At 45.8% G+C, this 17,208-nt stretch overlaps 1 protein-coding gene across 2 annotated transcripts; it reads left to right on the forward strand.

Moving 5' to 3' along the window:
- Window positions 1–5,081: 5,081 nt before the first annotated feature.
- Window positions 5,082–14,284, forward strand: RNF7 (ring finger protein 7). 2 transcript variants are annotated; one of them, XM_049785374.1, is made up of 3 exons: window positions 5,082–5,289; window positions 10,359–10,406; window positions 13,206–14,284. In XM_049785374.1, exons 1-3 carry the CDS (start codon window positions 5,112–5,114, stop codon window positions 13,322–13,324), a joined length of 345 nt encoding a protein of 114 aa, XP_049641331.1. In that variant the 5' UTR covers window positions 5,082–5,111; the 3' UTR covers window positions 13,325–14,284. The 2 variants fall into 2 exon arrangements, with proteins under 2 accessions (XP_049641331.1, XP_049641332.1); XM_049785375.1 differs by having other exon boundaries at window positions 5,082–5,282; window positions 13,206–13,262.
- Window positions 14,285–17,208: the final 2,924 nt, after the last annotated feature.

The raw sequence follows: 17,208 nt of genomic DNA on the forward strand, positions 1-17,208 counted from the left end.
GGAGTCACACCCAACAGAGCTCAGGTCTGATGCCTGGTTCTGCATTTGGGGGTCACTCCAGGTGGGTTCAATGGACCATATGGGGTGCCAGGGATTGAACCTAGGTTGGTTGCATGCATGGCAAGCACCTTACCCACTGTATGTATCCACTGTACTATCACTCCAGCCCCTCAAAATGGGGAAACTTCTGATTGCTCCTGCCTCCATGTTCCCCATTCAGATCACAGACAGTTCCATGGGAAGTGGACAAGGGGTGTGGTCAGTAACGTGTTGAATGAGTAGCATTTCATACATCATTGAAATGTGCAGAGGTGAAAATGTGTGGTGGGGAACTAAAGAAACCACATGTCTTGGGAACCTGTTGCTTGCCAAATGTGTGACTTAGCAAGTCAGAAAGCCTTCCTGTGCTTCAGTTTCTCCTTCTATGAGACACAGACAAGAATGGCACCTATCTCATTTCCTGGACATGGAATGAGATGAAGCTCATCAATCATTTTAAGCCAGTTCCTTTTTCTTAGAATGTGCTCTAAAGGTATATTAGTGGCACCAGTGTTTGCTGTGCTAGTTAATGTTAGAAGGTTTTCATCATTTCATTTGGGAGAGCTACACCAGAGAATAGAAAAGAACAAATGACTTAAGGAGCTGGAGCAATAGCACAGCGGTAGGGTGTTTGCCTTGCTTTAGGCTAACCCAGGACAGGCCTGGGGCGTCCCATATCATCCCCCAGGCCTGCCAGGAGCAATTTCTGAGCACATAGCTAGGAGTAAACCCTGAGCGTCACCGGGTGTGGCCCAAAACCAAAAAAAAAAAAAAAAGACTTAAAACCTTTATATTTTTCTATCATACACACACACACACACACACACACACACACACACACACACACACACACACACACACACACACATCAAGGGCTATAGAGATAGTGCTTGCCTTGTTTGGATCTCACCAACACCAATTCAAAACCCTGGCACCAAAAATCCCCTAAGCACCACCAGTGCCACTCCTGACCACAGAGCCCCTGAGCACCAAACAGTATACATAGCCCAAACCCTCCCTCCTAAGAAAACAAAACAACTTTCACTGTTCTTTCTATACACAATGTACTGGAAAGTTACATTAGATTATGCCTGCTCTTTGTCTTATTTTGTGTTTTGTTTTGGTGTCACTCCTAAGTTCAAAATCAGAATAACTCCTGAACACTGCTGGTTGTGGTCCCAGCATCCCATATGGTCCCCTGAGCCTAACAGGAGTGATTTCTGAGCATAGAGCCAGGATTAACCCCTGAGCGCTGCCGGGTGACCCAAAAACAAAAACAAAAACAAAAAAACAAAAAAGTAATGGGGGGGGCGGGGAGAGAAAGGACATTTTAGAAGTGTTTGGGTGATAGAGACTTGGATCAGGGTCTTGAAGAGAGTGCTTGGGGATGTAATCACCAGCAGGGACATTCAGCTTTTTTCCTGATACTACTGAAGGGTTGCAGAACAATTTTGAGCAAAGACAGTGCCAAATAGAAAAAGAATTGGAGCTGGGGCCGGGCGGTGGCGCTAAAGGTAAGGTGCCTGCCTTGCCTTCGCTAGCCTTGGACGGACCGCGGTTCGATCCCCCCGTGTCCCATATGGTCCCCCAAGCCAGGAGCAACTTCTGAGCACATAGCCAGGAGTAACCCCTGAGCGTTACCGGGTGTGGCCCAAAAACAAAAAAAAAACAAAAAAACAAAAAAAAAAAAAAAAAAAAAAAAAAAAAAACAAAAAAAAAAAAAAAAAAAAAAAAAAAAAAAAAAAAAAAAAAAAAAAAAAAAAAGAAAAAGAATTGGAGGAAAATCAGCCTCTGAGGTTAGATTGGAGAGGAGAAACAAGAGGAATTAAGAACATTTGTCAGAGATGTGATGGCAACAGGATCAGGCAATGTTCCTCATCCTTCCCAGTTCCTTGCCTTCCATCCTTTCACCCGTGTTTCCCTCCTTTTCTCTTTGTACAATCTCACCAATGGGCACCTTCTATCCTCATCTGGTTTCAGCTTCTTTATTCTAGCATATGAGTATTTATAGCCATCTTGATTTTAGGTGTGTGGTGGCTCAAGATGAACATGTGTTTTATATGATGGAGGAATTTTCAGCTACCTTATGAATTTAGCAACTTTAGTAGATGCAACTGCTTCAGCTCTGCTCTGGCTCCCAGCCCCAAGAGCTTTGCTCACTTTGCTCCTCTTTCAGCTTCACCACCTACCTTCTCACTTCCTTGAAAGGTCACCTCCCTGGTTCCCTTAGCACTGCCTGGGGTGGCTTCTGCCTCATCCCCCACTAAGCCAAAATTAGCTCCTGACCACTGCCAGGTGCGGCTCAAAAACTAGAAGGGGAAAAATAAAAAAGGTGAGAAAGGCCAGATTCTGAACCTGAGACACTAGGACTCCACCACTTGATCAAATCTGACCTCTCCTTAGATTCCCCACAAACTTGGCATTCTGATTTTTCCTCCCTTCTTCCTTCCCTCCCTATTTCCTTCTTTCCCTCCCTCCTTTCTTCCTTCTTTCCTCTCTCCATCCCTCCCACTCTGTTCTGTTTTTGGACCACATCCATCAGTGCTTAGGGGTTGCTTCCTGCTCTGTGATCTGGGCAACTCTTAGTTGTGCATAAGGGACCATGTGGTGCCAGGGATGAAACCTGGGCCTCCTGCAGGCAAAGCATGTGCTCCAGTCATGAGAGCCCTCTCCACCCCTCCAGACCTCTGATCTTTATATAGAGATGTTGTCTGGCTTTACTTGGGAAAAACATAATGAATAGTCTGATTCATGGCTAGCCACAGAAGAATCTTGGTATAAAAAGCCGAATATAAGCAGCAATGTTTTCTTTGTTAAATTGACCATGACTCTTCTTCTCTTTTCTTCTGCACATAAGAAGGTAAACTTAAACCAAAGGCTTTCAAGTTGCTTCCAGAAGTTCCTATTATACTTTCTAGTGCCAAGGGGGTCAAAACTAGTTGGCTAACAATATTCCAGTTACTTGTCTTTTTTCCACTATCTCTTGTGAGTGTACACATTGGAGTTTTGCAAATGATGTCACTTCACTTGTAGCATCAATCATTGTATCCAAAAATTGTGACATCACCGCAAATGCAGTATTTCTAACCCCTTAAGGTGGATGAGTGTAATGAAGCAGGGTAGCAGCGAAGAAATAATATACCAAGCAGTCAGAAAAGAGTTATTGGAGTCAGTCAGCATTTCACTTCTTGGTCTCTCTGCCTCGTACTCCCTCTGCCCCAGCTGAAAGCCAAAACTCCTTTCTTTATGCAAACCAATTCCCCATACCAGGAAAGGGAAGGTCAAGTACTCGAGGTGGGCTTTTACATGCCAAAAGAAGAGGGTTAGGGAAAGATGAAGTTGGGAAAACGCCTTTGTTTAGAGTTTTTAGCCAGTCCCATCTTACAAATGGTTTCTCACTTTTTTAAAGGGGTGGTTGAAAAGATAGCATTAGGATTCAGGTGGCTTGTCTTATATGCAGCTGACCCTAGTTTGATCCACAACACCCTATATGGTCCCCAAACCCTTAGAAGTGAGCCCTGAGCACAGAGCCAAGAGTGAGCCCCAGGCACACTGTGGTCTGGCCCATACCTTCCTCCCCCAAATAAAAGGAAGGATAGGGCCCTGGCAATGCTGAGGGAATCATTCTGTGCCAGGTAATGAGCTGGGTCTTCCATATGCAAGTAAGTGTTTCACCCTAGGAACTATCTATCCAGGCCAATTACTGTTAAGATGAACCACTATATTTAATTTTTTTAATCTTGGACCAAAAAGATAATATAGATATTAAAGCACTGGCTTTGCATTTGGTTGAATCTGGTTTGATCCCCAGCACTGCCAGGAGTGTGACCTCTGTGCATAGAAAGAACCAACAGTCCTGAATATTGCTGAGTGTGGCCCCCAAACCAAAATAAATAAACAAGTACAATTCTGTCTTTTTGTTTGTTTGATGTTGAGGATCTTACAAATCTTACAACTCGGGTCAGCTGTGCAAGGCAAATGTCCTACTGGCTTTCCTATCGCTCTGGCCCTAAACAAGTACAATTCTTCTATTAAAAGCACAAGATAGAGGGGCTGGAGTGATAGCATAGCGATAGGGTGTTTGTCTTGCATGCTGCCAACCTGGTACGAACCTGGGTTCAATCCCCAGCATCCCATATGGTTCCCCGAGCTTGCCAGGAGCAATTACTGAGTGCAGAACCAAGAGTAAACCCTGAGTACCACCGGGTGTGGCCCCAAAACTTAAACAAACACAGATAGCATATATCATATGCTACACACGTAGATAGTATCACTTGTCTATTGTTGTCTCCTACTAAATAAGTCTCTTTGAAGTATTAATAATATTTCTAGGCATTATTTGGGGGGGGTTGCTCATGAGTATCAAGACTTGCAATGCCAGAAGACTCAGTATGGGCCAAGGATGGCTGCACCCCACAGGTACAGATGACCACCAGGGCCAGGGCCATACCAGGGGTATACCCCTGCATGCAGCTACTGGTCCAGCCAGGGTCTGGAGTATATTGAGCTATTTAAAAAAAGTTAATAAGCGCCTGAGCTTATTGTCTGCCTCTCGGGGTCCCGCGATTGCCACATCCCACGGCCTCAGCACACCACAGCAGGAGACAGGTGGACTCTGACAGCTCGGGGCAGTCGGGGCGAGCGAGGCGACGCGACGGCCGTGCGTGATGACGTCACAGTCCCCAGGCGGTGGCAGCCAATCGCGAGCGGCCTGGGCCTAAACCTGAGCGGGGCGGGGCGACAACCGGATGTGACGAATAAGAGATGCCAGCCAGTAGCAACAGACGTGGCCTAAGCGGGGCGGAACGCTGGCCGGATGTGACGCTATCAAAAACGTCAGCCAATCGTGCACGGCCTGGGCTTTGAGCATGAGCGAGCCGGGGCGACAGCCGGATGTGACGCATAAACAATACAGCCAATCACGAGCGGCCTGGCCTAAGAGGGGGCGGGGCGTGGGCCGGATGTGACGCCATCAACGCGCGCGACCCCCGGGCTCAGCGCGGGGTGGACCCGCGGCCTGCAGGTGGCGCTGCGGAGCCGCCGTCGCCGCCGGTAACGTCGAGCCCGTCGCCATGGCCGACGCGGAGGACGGCGAGGAGCCGTGCGCGCTGCTGGCGTCGCACGCGGGCGGCGCGGGCTCCAAGGCGGGCGGCGACAAGATGTTCTCGCTCAAGAAGTGGAACGCGGTGGCCATGTGGAGCTGGGACGTGGAGTGCGACACGTGCGCCATCTGCCGGGTCCAGGTCATGGGTAAGCGCAAGCGCGGGCCCGGGGCGCCCGGGCCTGGGCCTGGGCCTGCAAAGGGGCCCCGGGTCTGCAACTCGCTGCGCCAGGGATCAGGGATGCGCCCGGGCCGGGTCCCGCGAGGCCCGTCCTTGGGTGTGTCCGCCCAGAAGACGCGTGGCGCTTTCGTGCGACTTCACTGAGCACCCCAGACCCGGCCTTCCTTCTTCCTTGGCACCCCGAGGCTCCACTTGCCCCCGCCCGGCTTGGCTGGCCTTCTCGGGGAAGGGCCTCTGGTCTGGCATCTGGGACCCAGCCGGGTCGCTTCCAGGGCCTTTTGCAAACAGCCCCATCCTCTTGGGTCTCACCTAGTTTCTGTTTTAAGATCTCAAACCAGGGCCCGGAGAGATTAGCACAGCGGCGTTTGCCTTGCAAGCAGCCGATCCAGGACCCAAGGTGGTTGGTTCGAATCCCGGTGTCCCATAGGGTCCCCCGTGCCTGCCAGGAGCTATTTCTGAGCAGACAGCCAGGAGTAGCCCCTGAGCAATGCCGGGTGTGACCCAAAAACCAAAAACAAACAAACAAACAAAAAGATCTCAAACCACCCTCGAACCCGGGCGCTGTGTTAATGCAGATTTCATCCTTAAAGTAAGGGTTTGAAAACTTCTGTGAGCATCTCTTTAAGAGATTTCGGGACATCGAAGAAACGGAGGGCTTTGTGCTTTTCTTTCTCTCTCTCTCTCTCTCTCTCTCTCTCTCTCTCTCTCTCTCTCTCTCTCTTTCTCTCTTTTTTTTTGGTTTTTGGTTTTTGGGTCACACCCGGCAGCGTTCAGGGGTTCCTCCTGGTTCTACGCTCAGAAATCGCTCCTGAAAGGCTCAGGGGACCTTATGGGATGCCTGGATTCGAACCACCGACCTTCTGCATGCAAGGCAAAATGCCTTACCTTCATGCTATCTCTCTGGCCCGGTTTTGTACTTTTCAATCTTAGTGTCTTGCTCTAAAAAATCAGAGCCATAAGTTAAGAAAAGATCGATTTCCCCATTTTGAGGGGTGAATTTTATTTTATTTTAATTTTTTGTTGTTTTGGGGCCACACCCGGTGGCGCTCAGGGATTACTCTTGGCTCTGCGCTCAGAAGTCGTTCCTGGCAGGCTCTGAGGACCATATGGGATGCCTGGAATCGAACCCAGGTCCGTCCTGGGTTTGCATGCTAGGCAAACGCCCTACAGCTGTGCTATCTCTCTGGCCCTGAGGAATGAATTTTAAACACCATTAGAAATAAAAGAATGTACTTGACTCTCTTTCTCTCTCACCTCTCTTTGTTTTGTATTTTGGGTGGTGCGCTGGGCTTGCTCCTGGCCCTATTTGGGCCCATCCATATACAGCCCTCCCCGCAGCTGCGTGCAGTTTTGTTCGAGTATAAGCAGGCCTCTTTAATTTTACCCTAAAAACTGGGAAAGTTTAGTGACTCGAGTATAAGCCGAGATGGAAAATGGAGCAGCCACTGCTAAATTTCAAAATAAAAACATACCCGAAACAATTACAATAATTGAGGAATCCGTAGGTTAAATATTTTTCAATATTTATTGCTAAAGTGTAAACTAACAACAATAACTTTAAGACTTTAAATAAAGTGCAGAAAACCATAGCTTAACAGGCAATTAAGCTAAATCACAAAGGTTAAAATCCTTCAAAACTGGATTCCTCCTCCTCCTCATCTGTATATCCAAACAGAACTTCAGCTGTATCTGATGTGAGGGTATCAGCATAGACATTGTCATCATCACTGAGTCCGCAGATATCATCACTGCTGTGGGTCTCATACAAAGTGCAGAACATTGTGGGTTAAATCGTTCAGTCGCCTACCTCTGTAGCTCAGCCCTGATTTGTGGACTGAGCTGAAGCACCACCCCTCTACAAGATGACTGGAAACTAAGTGCACTTGATTTGATGCGATGGATTGCGATATTTTTTTTATAGAAGACAACTACTTAGAAAGATGTGAGGGGAGAGAAAGAGGAGAGCTGGTTTTTAAGAGAGGACATGGGCCTCTCCAGTGTGGGAAAAGAAAACAGATACAAGTTCAAGGGGAACCTAGGCTTGAAAGAGCAAACTGATTGAACTCCGTTTTTGGTGCTCTATATTCTAAGTCCACTAAATGATTCCCCTTGATCCCTTTCCCTTAGTTTTTGAACTCCATCTCATGTCCCAAAATGTTTCTGAGTTTGCCCATCCCCTCTCCCTGAGCTGAACTGACATCCGGTGTGAGGTTTTTGCTGGTGCTCGGGTGGACTTGCAGCCTCGCTTTCTAGAGGCTCTTTCTGACTTGGCTGTTGTGATCTTCAGCTTTAATGCTTTGGTGCCGAGCCCCATTAGTCTCCAGCAACTGCATTGCCGGGTGCTGAAAGGTAAAAGAAATAAAATAAATTTTCTCTGCAGCTTCCCGAGGACTCGCCCTTGATGCCCTGGACCCCACCCCTTCTTAAATCCCAAGAACTTGCCCTTGACCAAAAAGATACATTTTAACTGTTGCAAACCTTGTGACTGTGGTTATCTAAATCTTGCAAAAATGTAACTGAGCAAAAGTGTCACGTACTCCCTGAAATGGACCACCCTACTGTAATTTTCCACTGTCTGAAAAGCTATATAAAGGCTTGTTAAATCTGGTTCGGGCCCTCATCCTCTGGCTTATGTTAGGCCACGTTGAGAGCCCCTACATGTGCTTGTATAATAAAACCCCTTTCTTTTGCATGGTTTCTGCCTCTTGGAGTCATTGGGGTGTGTGTGTGTGTAATCCCCGAACTTATCAGTGCTTAGTGCCTGGCATTGAGCAGAGCTTTGGAGGCACTGAGAGGCTAGTCTTTGCCCATCCAGCCAGAATGGGGTATTTTTGAAGGGTTTTTGGGTGCTGAGAGGAGCAGGCTGGCTTCCCACATGTTCCTTGAACCCTTCTTCCCACATTTCTTTGTTCCTGTTTGTGTGAAACGCAGCATTTGTGAGTTGGATTCTTTCTACCCACCTTTGACTCCTCTACCAGCTAGTAGTGAGAAAATCTGTTTGGTTACCACCACCACCACTTCTAAATGTGCAGGTTAAATTTTGGAAAATTCCAGAATTCTCCTTAGGGTTTTCTTTCCTAATACTGAGTCCTGACCAGTTTATTCAGTGTTGCTTTGTTTGTTTAGGTTTGGGGCCACTCCCAGTTGTGCTCAGGGCACACTCCTGACAGATTCAGGGAGCCACCGAGGCTAGTTGGGTTCTTGACAAGCACTCTACCTGCTGTATTATCTTTCCGGCTCCTAAAATTATTTTTGCCATTATTGGTCAAGATTCATACTTTGAGAATTCTAAAGTTAATTTTTAATTTAAATTTTTATTCTTGGGAGCCAGAGTGGTGGCAGGAGCCGTAGGTGTCTACCTTGTGAGCGCCAGCCTAGGATGGACCGGGGTTCGATCTCCCTGCGTCCCATATGGTCCCAAGCCACGAGCAATTTCTGAGCGCATAGCTAGGAGTAACCCTTTAGTGTCACCGGATGTGGCCGGAAAATAAAAAACAAAACAAAACAAAAAACGAATTTGTGTGTGTGGCCAAAAATACGAAAACAAAACGAATTGTGTGTCTTTGTTTGTTTTTGGGGCCGAGGCATCCAGCAATGCTCCGGGTTATGGGTTACTCCTGGCTCAGTACTCAGCAATTACTAATGGTGGTGCTAAGGATATGAGCTACTAGGGATCCAACCTGGGTCAAATGTGAAAATAGCCTACCACTGTACTACTTTATACTACACTACCTCTAGCCCCAATTTTATCCATGCTAACTTAGTTCAGAAATTTAAGAACATATTTGGTAAAAAACAAACAAACAAAAAAAAAACCCAACAACTTCCCATTCCATCTCCTCCCAGTTAGGTTTTGTTACTCATGTCTTTGTGGCACTTCTCAGTAATTCTTAGGTCCAGAGAGATAGTATAGTGGGTAGGTCTCCTGCCTTCTATGCAGCCAACAGAAATTCATCCCAGTACCACTTATGGCTCTAGAGCACTGCTGAGAAGGATCCTTAGGTATGCTTAGGATATGCTTATGCCTAAAAACAAACCAAAAAAAGTAGAAAATTTTTAATGGATCTGCTTATAAACTGATAATACATGGCTTCTTTAAAATAGGATCTTGGTGGGGGCCAGAGAAATAGCACAGCTGTAGGATGTTTGCCTTGTATGCGGCCTACCCGGGAGGGACCTAGTTTTGATTCCCAGCATCCCATATGGTCCCCCAGCCTGCCAGGAGTGATTTCTGAATGCTGGGCCAGGAGTTGCCCCTGAGCACCGCTGGGTGTGGTCCCCAAACCAATATATAAATAAATAATAATAAAAAAAACAACCAGGGTATTGGTGGGACCTGAGCAGTAGCACAGCTGTGGGGCTTTTGCCTTGCATGCAGCCGACCAGGAACAGCCCTGGGTTTGGTTCCCAGCATCCCATATGGTCCCTCGAGCCTGCCAGGAGCGATTTCTGAGCTCAGAACCAGGAATCTCCCCTGAACACCCCTTGGTGTGACCCAAAATAAAATAGCGTCTCGGAGTTGGAGGGATAGCATAGCAGTAGGGTGTTTGCCTTGCACACAGATGACCCAGAAGGTCCCAGGTTTGGTCCTCAGCATCCCATTTGGTCCCCCGAGCTTGCCAGGAGCGATTTCTGAGCGCAGAGCCAGGAAAAACCCCTGGATGCCGCCAGGTGTGGCCCCAAAACCAAAATAAAATAAAGTAAAATAGAGTCTTAAAAGATTTGTCTGCAGGAGTGCCTGTGAGCTTATGAAACATTTGTTTAGAGAATGCCCTGATTTTTTGCCATGACCCCCACTCTTGGGACATTTTGTAAAAAGCCATGAGGATGGATAACCTCGTGAAATTGCCGCTGATCCTAAATAAGCCAACAAGAGGCCCTTTATTCGGCGCACACGGTTATCTTTGATGAGAAGTTAAGACTTTGGCTCTTTTATCCCCATCCCAGGCCCTTTGGGCTTTTATTTGGCTTTGAAGTGTCTGGGTTTGAAAAATTGCTTTTGAGCATCAGAATGAGTCGCTGTTCGTTTACTTTCAGATGCCTGTCTTAGATGTCAAGCTGAAAACAAACAAGAGGATTGTGTTGGTATGTTGTCATTTCATTCTCTTGCTTTTCCAAGGGACGGTTTTCTCTCAGCAGGGATGTTTGAATTTGCAATTAAGATTGACTTTATCAATATACAAACATAAACTGTAAAGCAGTGATCTAGTATTAATATGAAATGTGTTGGTTTCCCAAAGGACTGAAGGAATTAGTCTACAAATCTTACTGCTTATAAATTAAGAATTGATTACCTTTTCAGCATGTATACAAAATATTTTGATAATCAAAATAGTCATGGTAATTCTCTTTCGTTAAAAGAAAATAAAGAGGGGCTGGAACGATGGCACAGCAGTAGGGCATTTGCCTTGCACGTGACTAACCCAGAACCGACCTGGGTTCCATCCCTGGCGTCCCATATGCTCCCCTGAGCCAGGAGCCATTTCTGAGCACATAGCCAGGAGTAACTCCTGAGTGTCACCGGATGTGGTCCAAAAACCAAAACACAAAACTAATAAATAAATACATGTTTAAAAAAAGGCAAGGAATTTGCTAAGCCTTCTAAGATTTGTCTTAATGTTTGGTAGTGTTTTGTTAAAATCTTTGTTATTTAATATTTTATTAGGTTACAGTATTTTTCAATTTTAGTAGAAAATTTTAAGCCTCAGGTTTTTTTTTTTTGTTTTTGTTTTTTAAGGAATAGAGATTGCATACTGAAAAATGAGGGCCTGGAACAGTATAGTACAGCAAACTGGGCTCTTGCTCTGCATGTAGCTGACCTGAGTCCTGTCTCTAGCACCCCCATATAGTTCCATGAGTACTGCTGGATATACCTCTCCCTCTTTTCTTTGTTTGGGGGGGCACACCCGCCGGTGCTCAGGGGCTATTCCTGGCTCTGTGCTCAGGCAATGCTTACTCTTGGCATCATTCATGAACCATATGGGATGCTGATGATTGAACGTAGGTCAGCCCCATACACTGTGTAAGCAACCTATCTGTTGTACTATCACTTTGGTACCTCAGTTGTTTTTTTGTTTGTTTTTTTAATCTTAGTTTAGGAACTGGAGATAGAGTCCAAGGGCTAAGGCATTTATTACTGTGTGCAGCTGACCCTGGCTTTGCATGTGGTCCACCGAGCACAGAGCCTGGGGTCAGTCCTGAACACAGTCCGGTGTGGCACAGCCCTCCCCGGTTCCCCTACCTCCCACTATATATTAAGTTGGTGACCATGACCAAATCTGGGCCAGATTTCTTGTATCACAGGATACTTCAGTTTCTAGCTGACCACTACAGAAGTTTGATTGTTTTTTTCTGCTTGTTATGTAAGGAATTGCAGCGCTTCTTGGTGATTTAGCACAGTGCTAAGATCTACTATGTTCAGAGTACAAGTCAGGAGATAACACACTGACAGTATAGTCACTTCACCTATTTCTAAAAGTATCCTATGGGTGAAAACCTCTTCAGGGGCTGGAGAGATAGCATGGAGGTAAGGTGTTTGCCTTTCATGCAGAAGGTCATCGGTTTAAATCCCAGCGTCCCATATGGTCTCCCGTGCTTGCCAGGAGTAATTTCTGAGCATGGAGCCAGGAATAACCCCTGAGCATTGCCGGGTGTGACCCCCCCAAAAAAAAAAGAAAAGAAAACCTCTTCAGCTCCATCTTGACAAATAAGAAAGGGAAAGATTTTTTTTTTTTTTTTTTTTTTTTGGTTTTTGGGCCACACCCGTTTGACGCTCAGGGGTTACTCCTGGCTATGTGCTCAGAAATCGCCCCTGGCATGGGGGGACCATATGGGACGCCGGGGGATCGAACCGCGGTCCTTCCTTGGCTAGCGCTTGCAAGGCAGACACCTTACCTCCAGCGCCACCTACCCGGCCCCGGGAAAGATTTTTTTTAATAAAATAAAGCCTAAAAGGAGCTTAAGTTCTGAATGTAAGCAGAAAAGCCTGGTATCTCCGGGAGCTCAAGTCCTTTTCATCTTGCCACGTTGGAAAGACTGCAGGGAGAGTTATGTGGTAGTTGGGGGCCAGTGCGCACATAGCAACCCCACTCTCCAGAACAAGCCCAGTGCCTTCTCCCACTTCTTCCATCTCATTTATACAAGTGGCTTTTCTTTTTTTTAACTTTCTGGGGTGGGGGGTGGGGGCTTACTCCTGGCTCTGTGCTTCAGAAATAGTTCCTGGCAAGCTCGGAGGACCGTATGGGATGCCCCCTCGTTCGTCCTGAGTTGGCAGCATCCAAGGCAAACACACCTTACTGCTGTGCTATTTCTCTGGCCCCTGGTTTTTATTTTTTATTTATTTATTTATTTTTTTTTTTTTGGGTTTTTGGGCCACACCCGGTAACGCTCAGGGGTTACTCCTGGCAATGTGCTCAGAAGTTGCTCCTGGCTTGGGGGACCATATGGGACACCGGGGGATCGAACCGCGGTCCGTCCAAGGCTAGCGCAGGCAAGGCAGGCACCTTACCTTCAGCGCCACCGCCCGGCCCCTATTTTTTATTTTTTTAACTTTTATTTTTTTACAGGGCATTAACAAAACAACACACATGTTTTGGCTAACTGCCTTGAATTGATGGTTTCTTTTTTTAGTGGTAAGGGTAACACCCAGTGGGCTCAGGTGTGATTCCTGGCCCTATCCTTAGGAATTACTCCCGGTGATACTCAGGGGACCAAATGGGATCCTGGGGATGGAACCCCGGTCTGCGCGTGCAAGGCAAATGCCCTGCCTATTGTACTATTGCTTCAGCCCAGAACAGATGGCTTCTAACACAGACTCTTAAGTCGTTTTGAGTTCCTTTGTTTCAGTCTTGTAATACCCAATATTCTGTATGTCCTTTCTTACAGTGGTCTGGGGAGAATGCAATCATTCCTTCCATAACTGTTGCATGTCCCTGTGGGTGAAACAGAACAACCGCTGCCCCCTCTGCCAGCAGGACTGGGTGGTACAGAGAATTGGCAAGTGAGCCTGGAGCAGAGTTTCCAGGTGCAGCTCCTCGGACTCCCCCGGTGGATCTTAGCAGATGTGCTGCAAAAGAGATGCTAGAACACTCCTGGCATTGAAGCTTCCCCGAAGGTCAAGGCCAGCGCAGTGGTCCTCTGGACTTGCCAGAAGCACGATTTCTCATCCTGTCAGTTTTCTTTTTAGAAATGCTCTACAATTAAGGTGGTAATTTATTACAGATGGTCTTCCCTATCTCTGTTGGATCGCACATACTGCTTTAAAGTGCTCTGAAGGAGGCAAGAACTGCCCACCTGAAGGACCTTGATCATTTTTTTTTTAACTTGCTGGAGATCCTACACTTGTGAAAGCAGTGTCCCACACAAGAGAACCTTTGCATGCATGATCGATTTTTAAAAAGACAATGAATGCTACAGTAACAGATAAAATGCAGTTGAAAATGCAACTCTGATCCTTGATTTGTTCCTAATATTTATTGGAGGGGTGTGATTTGAGAACTCAATCGGATAGGCTGAATTTTTAGGTGTGAACTAATGAACAGGGAAAATAGCATTTAACATCAGGACTGACTGTGGGATTCCTGGTCCTGGTATTGCATCTTCAGCTCAGTCCACCTTGCTTCCTCCTGCGGCATTAGATTGCAGAGAACAGGAGGCATCGCCAGGTTCTGGTCAGATTTTGTTCCGTTTGGCTGTGTTTTAAGCAGAATGTTAACGAGGGGGAATCATTTGCCAGTAGCATTGAACGGAAAAGGCTTATTTTACTATACGATGTTTTAATAATTGCTTTATTTTGTTTACATTGAATGGTTATTCTTGTATTTTATGTACATTAAGCCCAGAGTTACAATAATTTTTCAAATGAATACATCCATGTAATTTGAAAAGGCACTCCTGTGCTCTTTGACTTGGTAATGAAAATAATAAGCTCTAAATAATAAAATTTCAAATCGGTTGCCTGAAAATATGTAAGCACAGAAAACACTTTCTATTTGTTTTTGGCTTGGGGGACACACCTGGCGATGCTCAAGAATTCCTCCTGGCATTGTTGGGGGAACCACCTTACGGGATGCAGGGGCTGGATGGAACCAGGGTTGGCTTCTTGCAAGACTGTCTCTCCAGACTTTGATTAGTCTTTTAAAAAGTTGTATCTATAAACAATGTGTCAACTATTTCTCATTACAGTAAAGAAGTAGTAAGAAAAATGTCAATTATTTGTCAGCTTGACAATAAATGAAATGTGGAGGATGGTGATGAGTGGCTTGGTTTGGTTTGGTTTGGGGCCACACCCAGCAGCACTCGGGCTACTCCTGGCTTTGCACTCAGAAGTTGCTCCTGGCAGGCATGGGGGACCTTATGGGATGCCAGGATTCAAACCACAGTGCTTCCTGGATCATCCACTTGAAAGGCAAACACTGCTGTGCTATCTCTCGGCCCCGTAAATGGCTTTTTGACATGACGAAACCATGGTCCCATCCTTTAACAGAGCTCTTCTGCTGTTTTCTTTATTGGTAGAAGGAGGCCAGGAAGGATAAGTTGATTTGTTCTCAGCATGCACTTTCTGAAAAGTAAGCACACATTTTTTCAGCTAGAACGTGACATTGAACAGGCTTTCTCTTTGATCAAGTAAATTTTATTTTGCTAGTGTATTAGATAGAAAGCATATGGTCACATCTAATTATTTAATGATTCAACTGTTTTTTTTTGTTTTTTTTTTTTTTTTTGGTTTTTGGGCCACACCCGGTGATGCTCAGGGGTTACTCCTGGCTATGCGCTCAGAAGTCGCTCCTGGCTTGGGGGACCATATGGGACGCCGGGGGATCGAACCGCGGTCCGTCTCCTAGGCTAGCGCAGGTAAGGCAGGCACCTTACCTCGAGCGCCACCGCCCGGCCCATGATTCAACTGTTAAAATGGTACTTCGTGACCACTGGACTTTTAAGTCATATGTCTCCACCTATTTCGTTTATTGCTTCCTATTTTACATTTTGGGGTTTTTCTACCTCATCCTCAGGAGGCCGTAGGTTCAGTGGGAGGGATCCCACTGGAGGTGCTGGGGTTTCTAAGACTGACTGCACTTGGCTATGCTCAGGGGACTGTAGGGCAAATGTGGGGGAGCCAGAGCCATATGTAGTCATCAGGTAGGGTGTTTGTCTTGCCTGCGGCAACCTGGGTTCAATTTCACACTTTCTATGATCCCCTTAGCATTGCCAGGAGTATGTCTAGAACATACGGTAGGTGTGATTTCCTATAACCCCCACCCCCATCCCAGTGGGGAAAGGTCAGCTACTTGCAAGGCTTGTGACTTAGTCTCTGTGTGATCTCTCCAATCAGTTGATTTTCAGGGGAAAAAAAAGTTCTCAGTAGTACAGCAGGGAACTCACTTGCCTGCAGCCAAACCAGGTTTGACCCCTGGTACAGTCTACAGTCTCCTGAGCGCTGCCAGGAATGACCCTGAGTACTGCTAAGTGTGATTCAAAGATTGAAACATTCTAAAAGATAAAATATAGCCCCATTACCGTCATGAATTGAATTGTTACATAACAGTGCATATAAAACTAATTTGATATAAAGTAGAAATGGAAGTTATGCATTCTGTTGTAAATGCATGGATCTAGTTTTCCCAGAAAACAATGAAGTAGTTGATACGAGTGGTTGTGTAACATCTCTGCATGTACATTTCCATTCATGATAATGCTTTCCCAAAAACAGTGGGTTATGCTTAGTAAGGTTCTGAACAAAGCAGTGTATAGTCTTATTTATGAGGTAGCTGCATATTTTTTTGTTTTGTTTTGAGTGCTGCAGAGTGTGCACAATGCGCCCCCCCAAATAACAACAACCAAGAATGAGTATTTTCTTTATTTGCCAGTCCAGGGGTTGAATTCAAGTCTTACCCGTGAAATGTGCTGTACCACCAGGCAAAGAATGGACATTCTGAGTTTATTTTGTTTTATTTTGTTTTGTTTTTTGCTGGTACCACACCCAGCAAAGGGATTACTCCTTTCTCTGCACCATTAATTAACTCCTGGCTGTGCTCAGGTGACCATTTGAAATGCTGGGGATTGAACCCCATTTAGGCAAAGTATCCTACCCTTTCCTGTCACTTTTCTTTGGCCCAAATTTTAAAAAATGAATGTGTTTGGGGGATATAGAGATAAGCTGAGTGCATGCTTTGCATATGAAAGGCCCATGTTGAATCCTGGCAACCTCTGAGCATTGGCTGGTATGACCCCCTTCCCCAAAATAAATAAAAAATAGTATTTATAGGCTAAAGCATTTCTGCCTATTCTCGGTGAGAAAAAGTTTTGTCAATCAGTGAGATCGCTTAGCTATCTGGCATATACTTTGTAGGATGAGGCCCTGGTTTGATCCTCGATACTACATGGTCCCTCAAGCACAGAACAAGAAGTCACTGAAACATTGAGCATTGCTAGGTATGGCCACCAATTCAAAAATAAAATGTAGCTTTAATGTAAATTAAAAAATAATCACAAGTCTAAATTTCTTTTAAAGTATTGTGAAGTTTTGGGGCCGGAGCAGTGGCGCTAGAGATAAGGCGTCTGCCTTGCAAGCACTGGCCTAGGAGTGCAATTCGATACCCAGGTGTCCCATTTGGTCGGTCCCCCAAGCCAGGAGCGATTTTTGAGCGCATAGCCAGGAGGAACCCCTGAGCGCCACCGGGTGTGACCCAAAAACCAAAATAAAAAAAATATGTATATGCTTTTCCAGCTCCTTAGGTAGGGGTTAACTTTATAGTAAAACTGCTGTTTTTTTATTGAGACCATTGTGAATTACAAATCTTTCACAGTTATATTTCAGGCATATATGTGACTGAATTAAGACCATTCCCACCACGTGTTGATCTCCCTCCACCAGAGTTCTCAGCATGCA

This window comes from Suncus etruscus, chromosome 13, assembly GCF_024139225.1.
Source record: "Suncus etruscus isolate mSunEtr1 chromosome 13, mSunEtr1.pri.cur, whole genome shotgun sequence".
Taxonomy (NCBI): Eukaryota; Metazoa; Chordata; class Mammalia; order Eulipotyphla; family Soricidae; genus Suncus; species Suncus etruscus.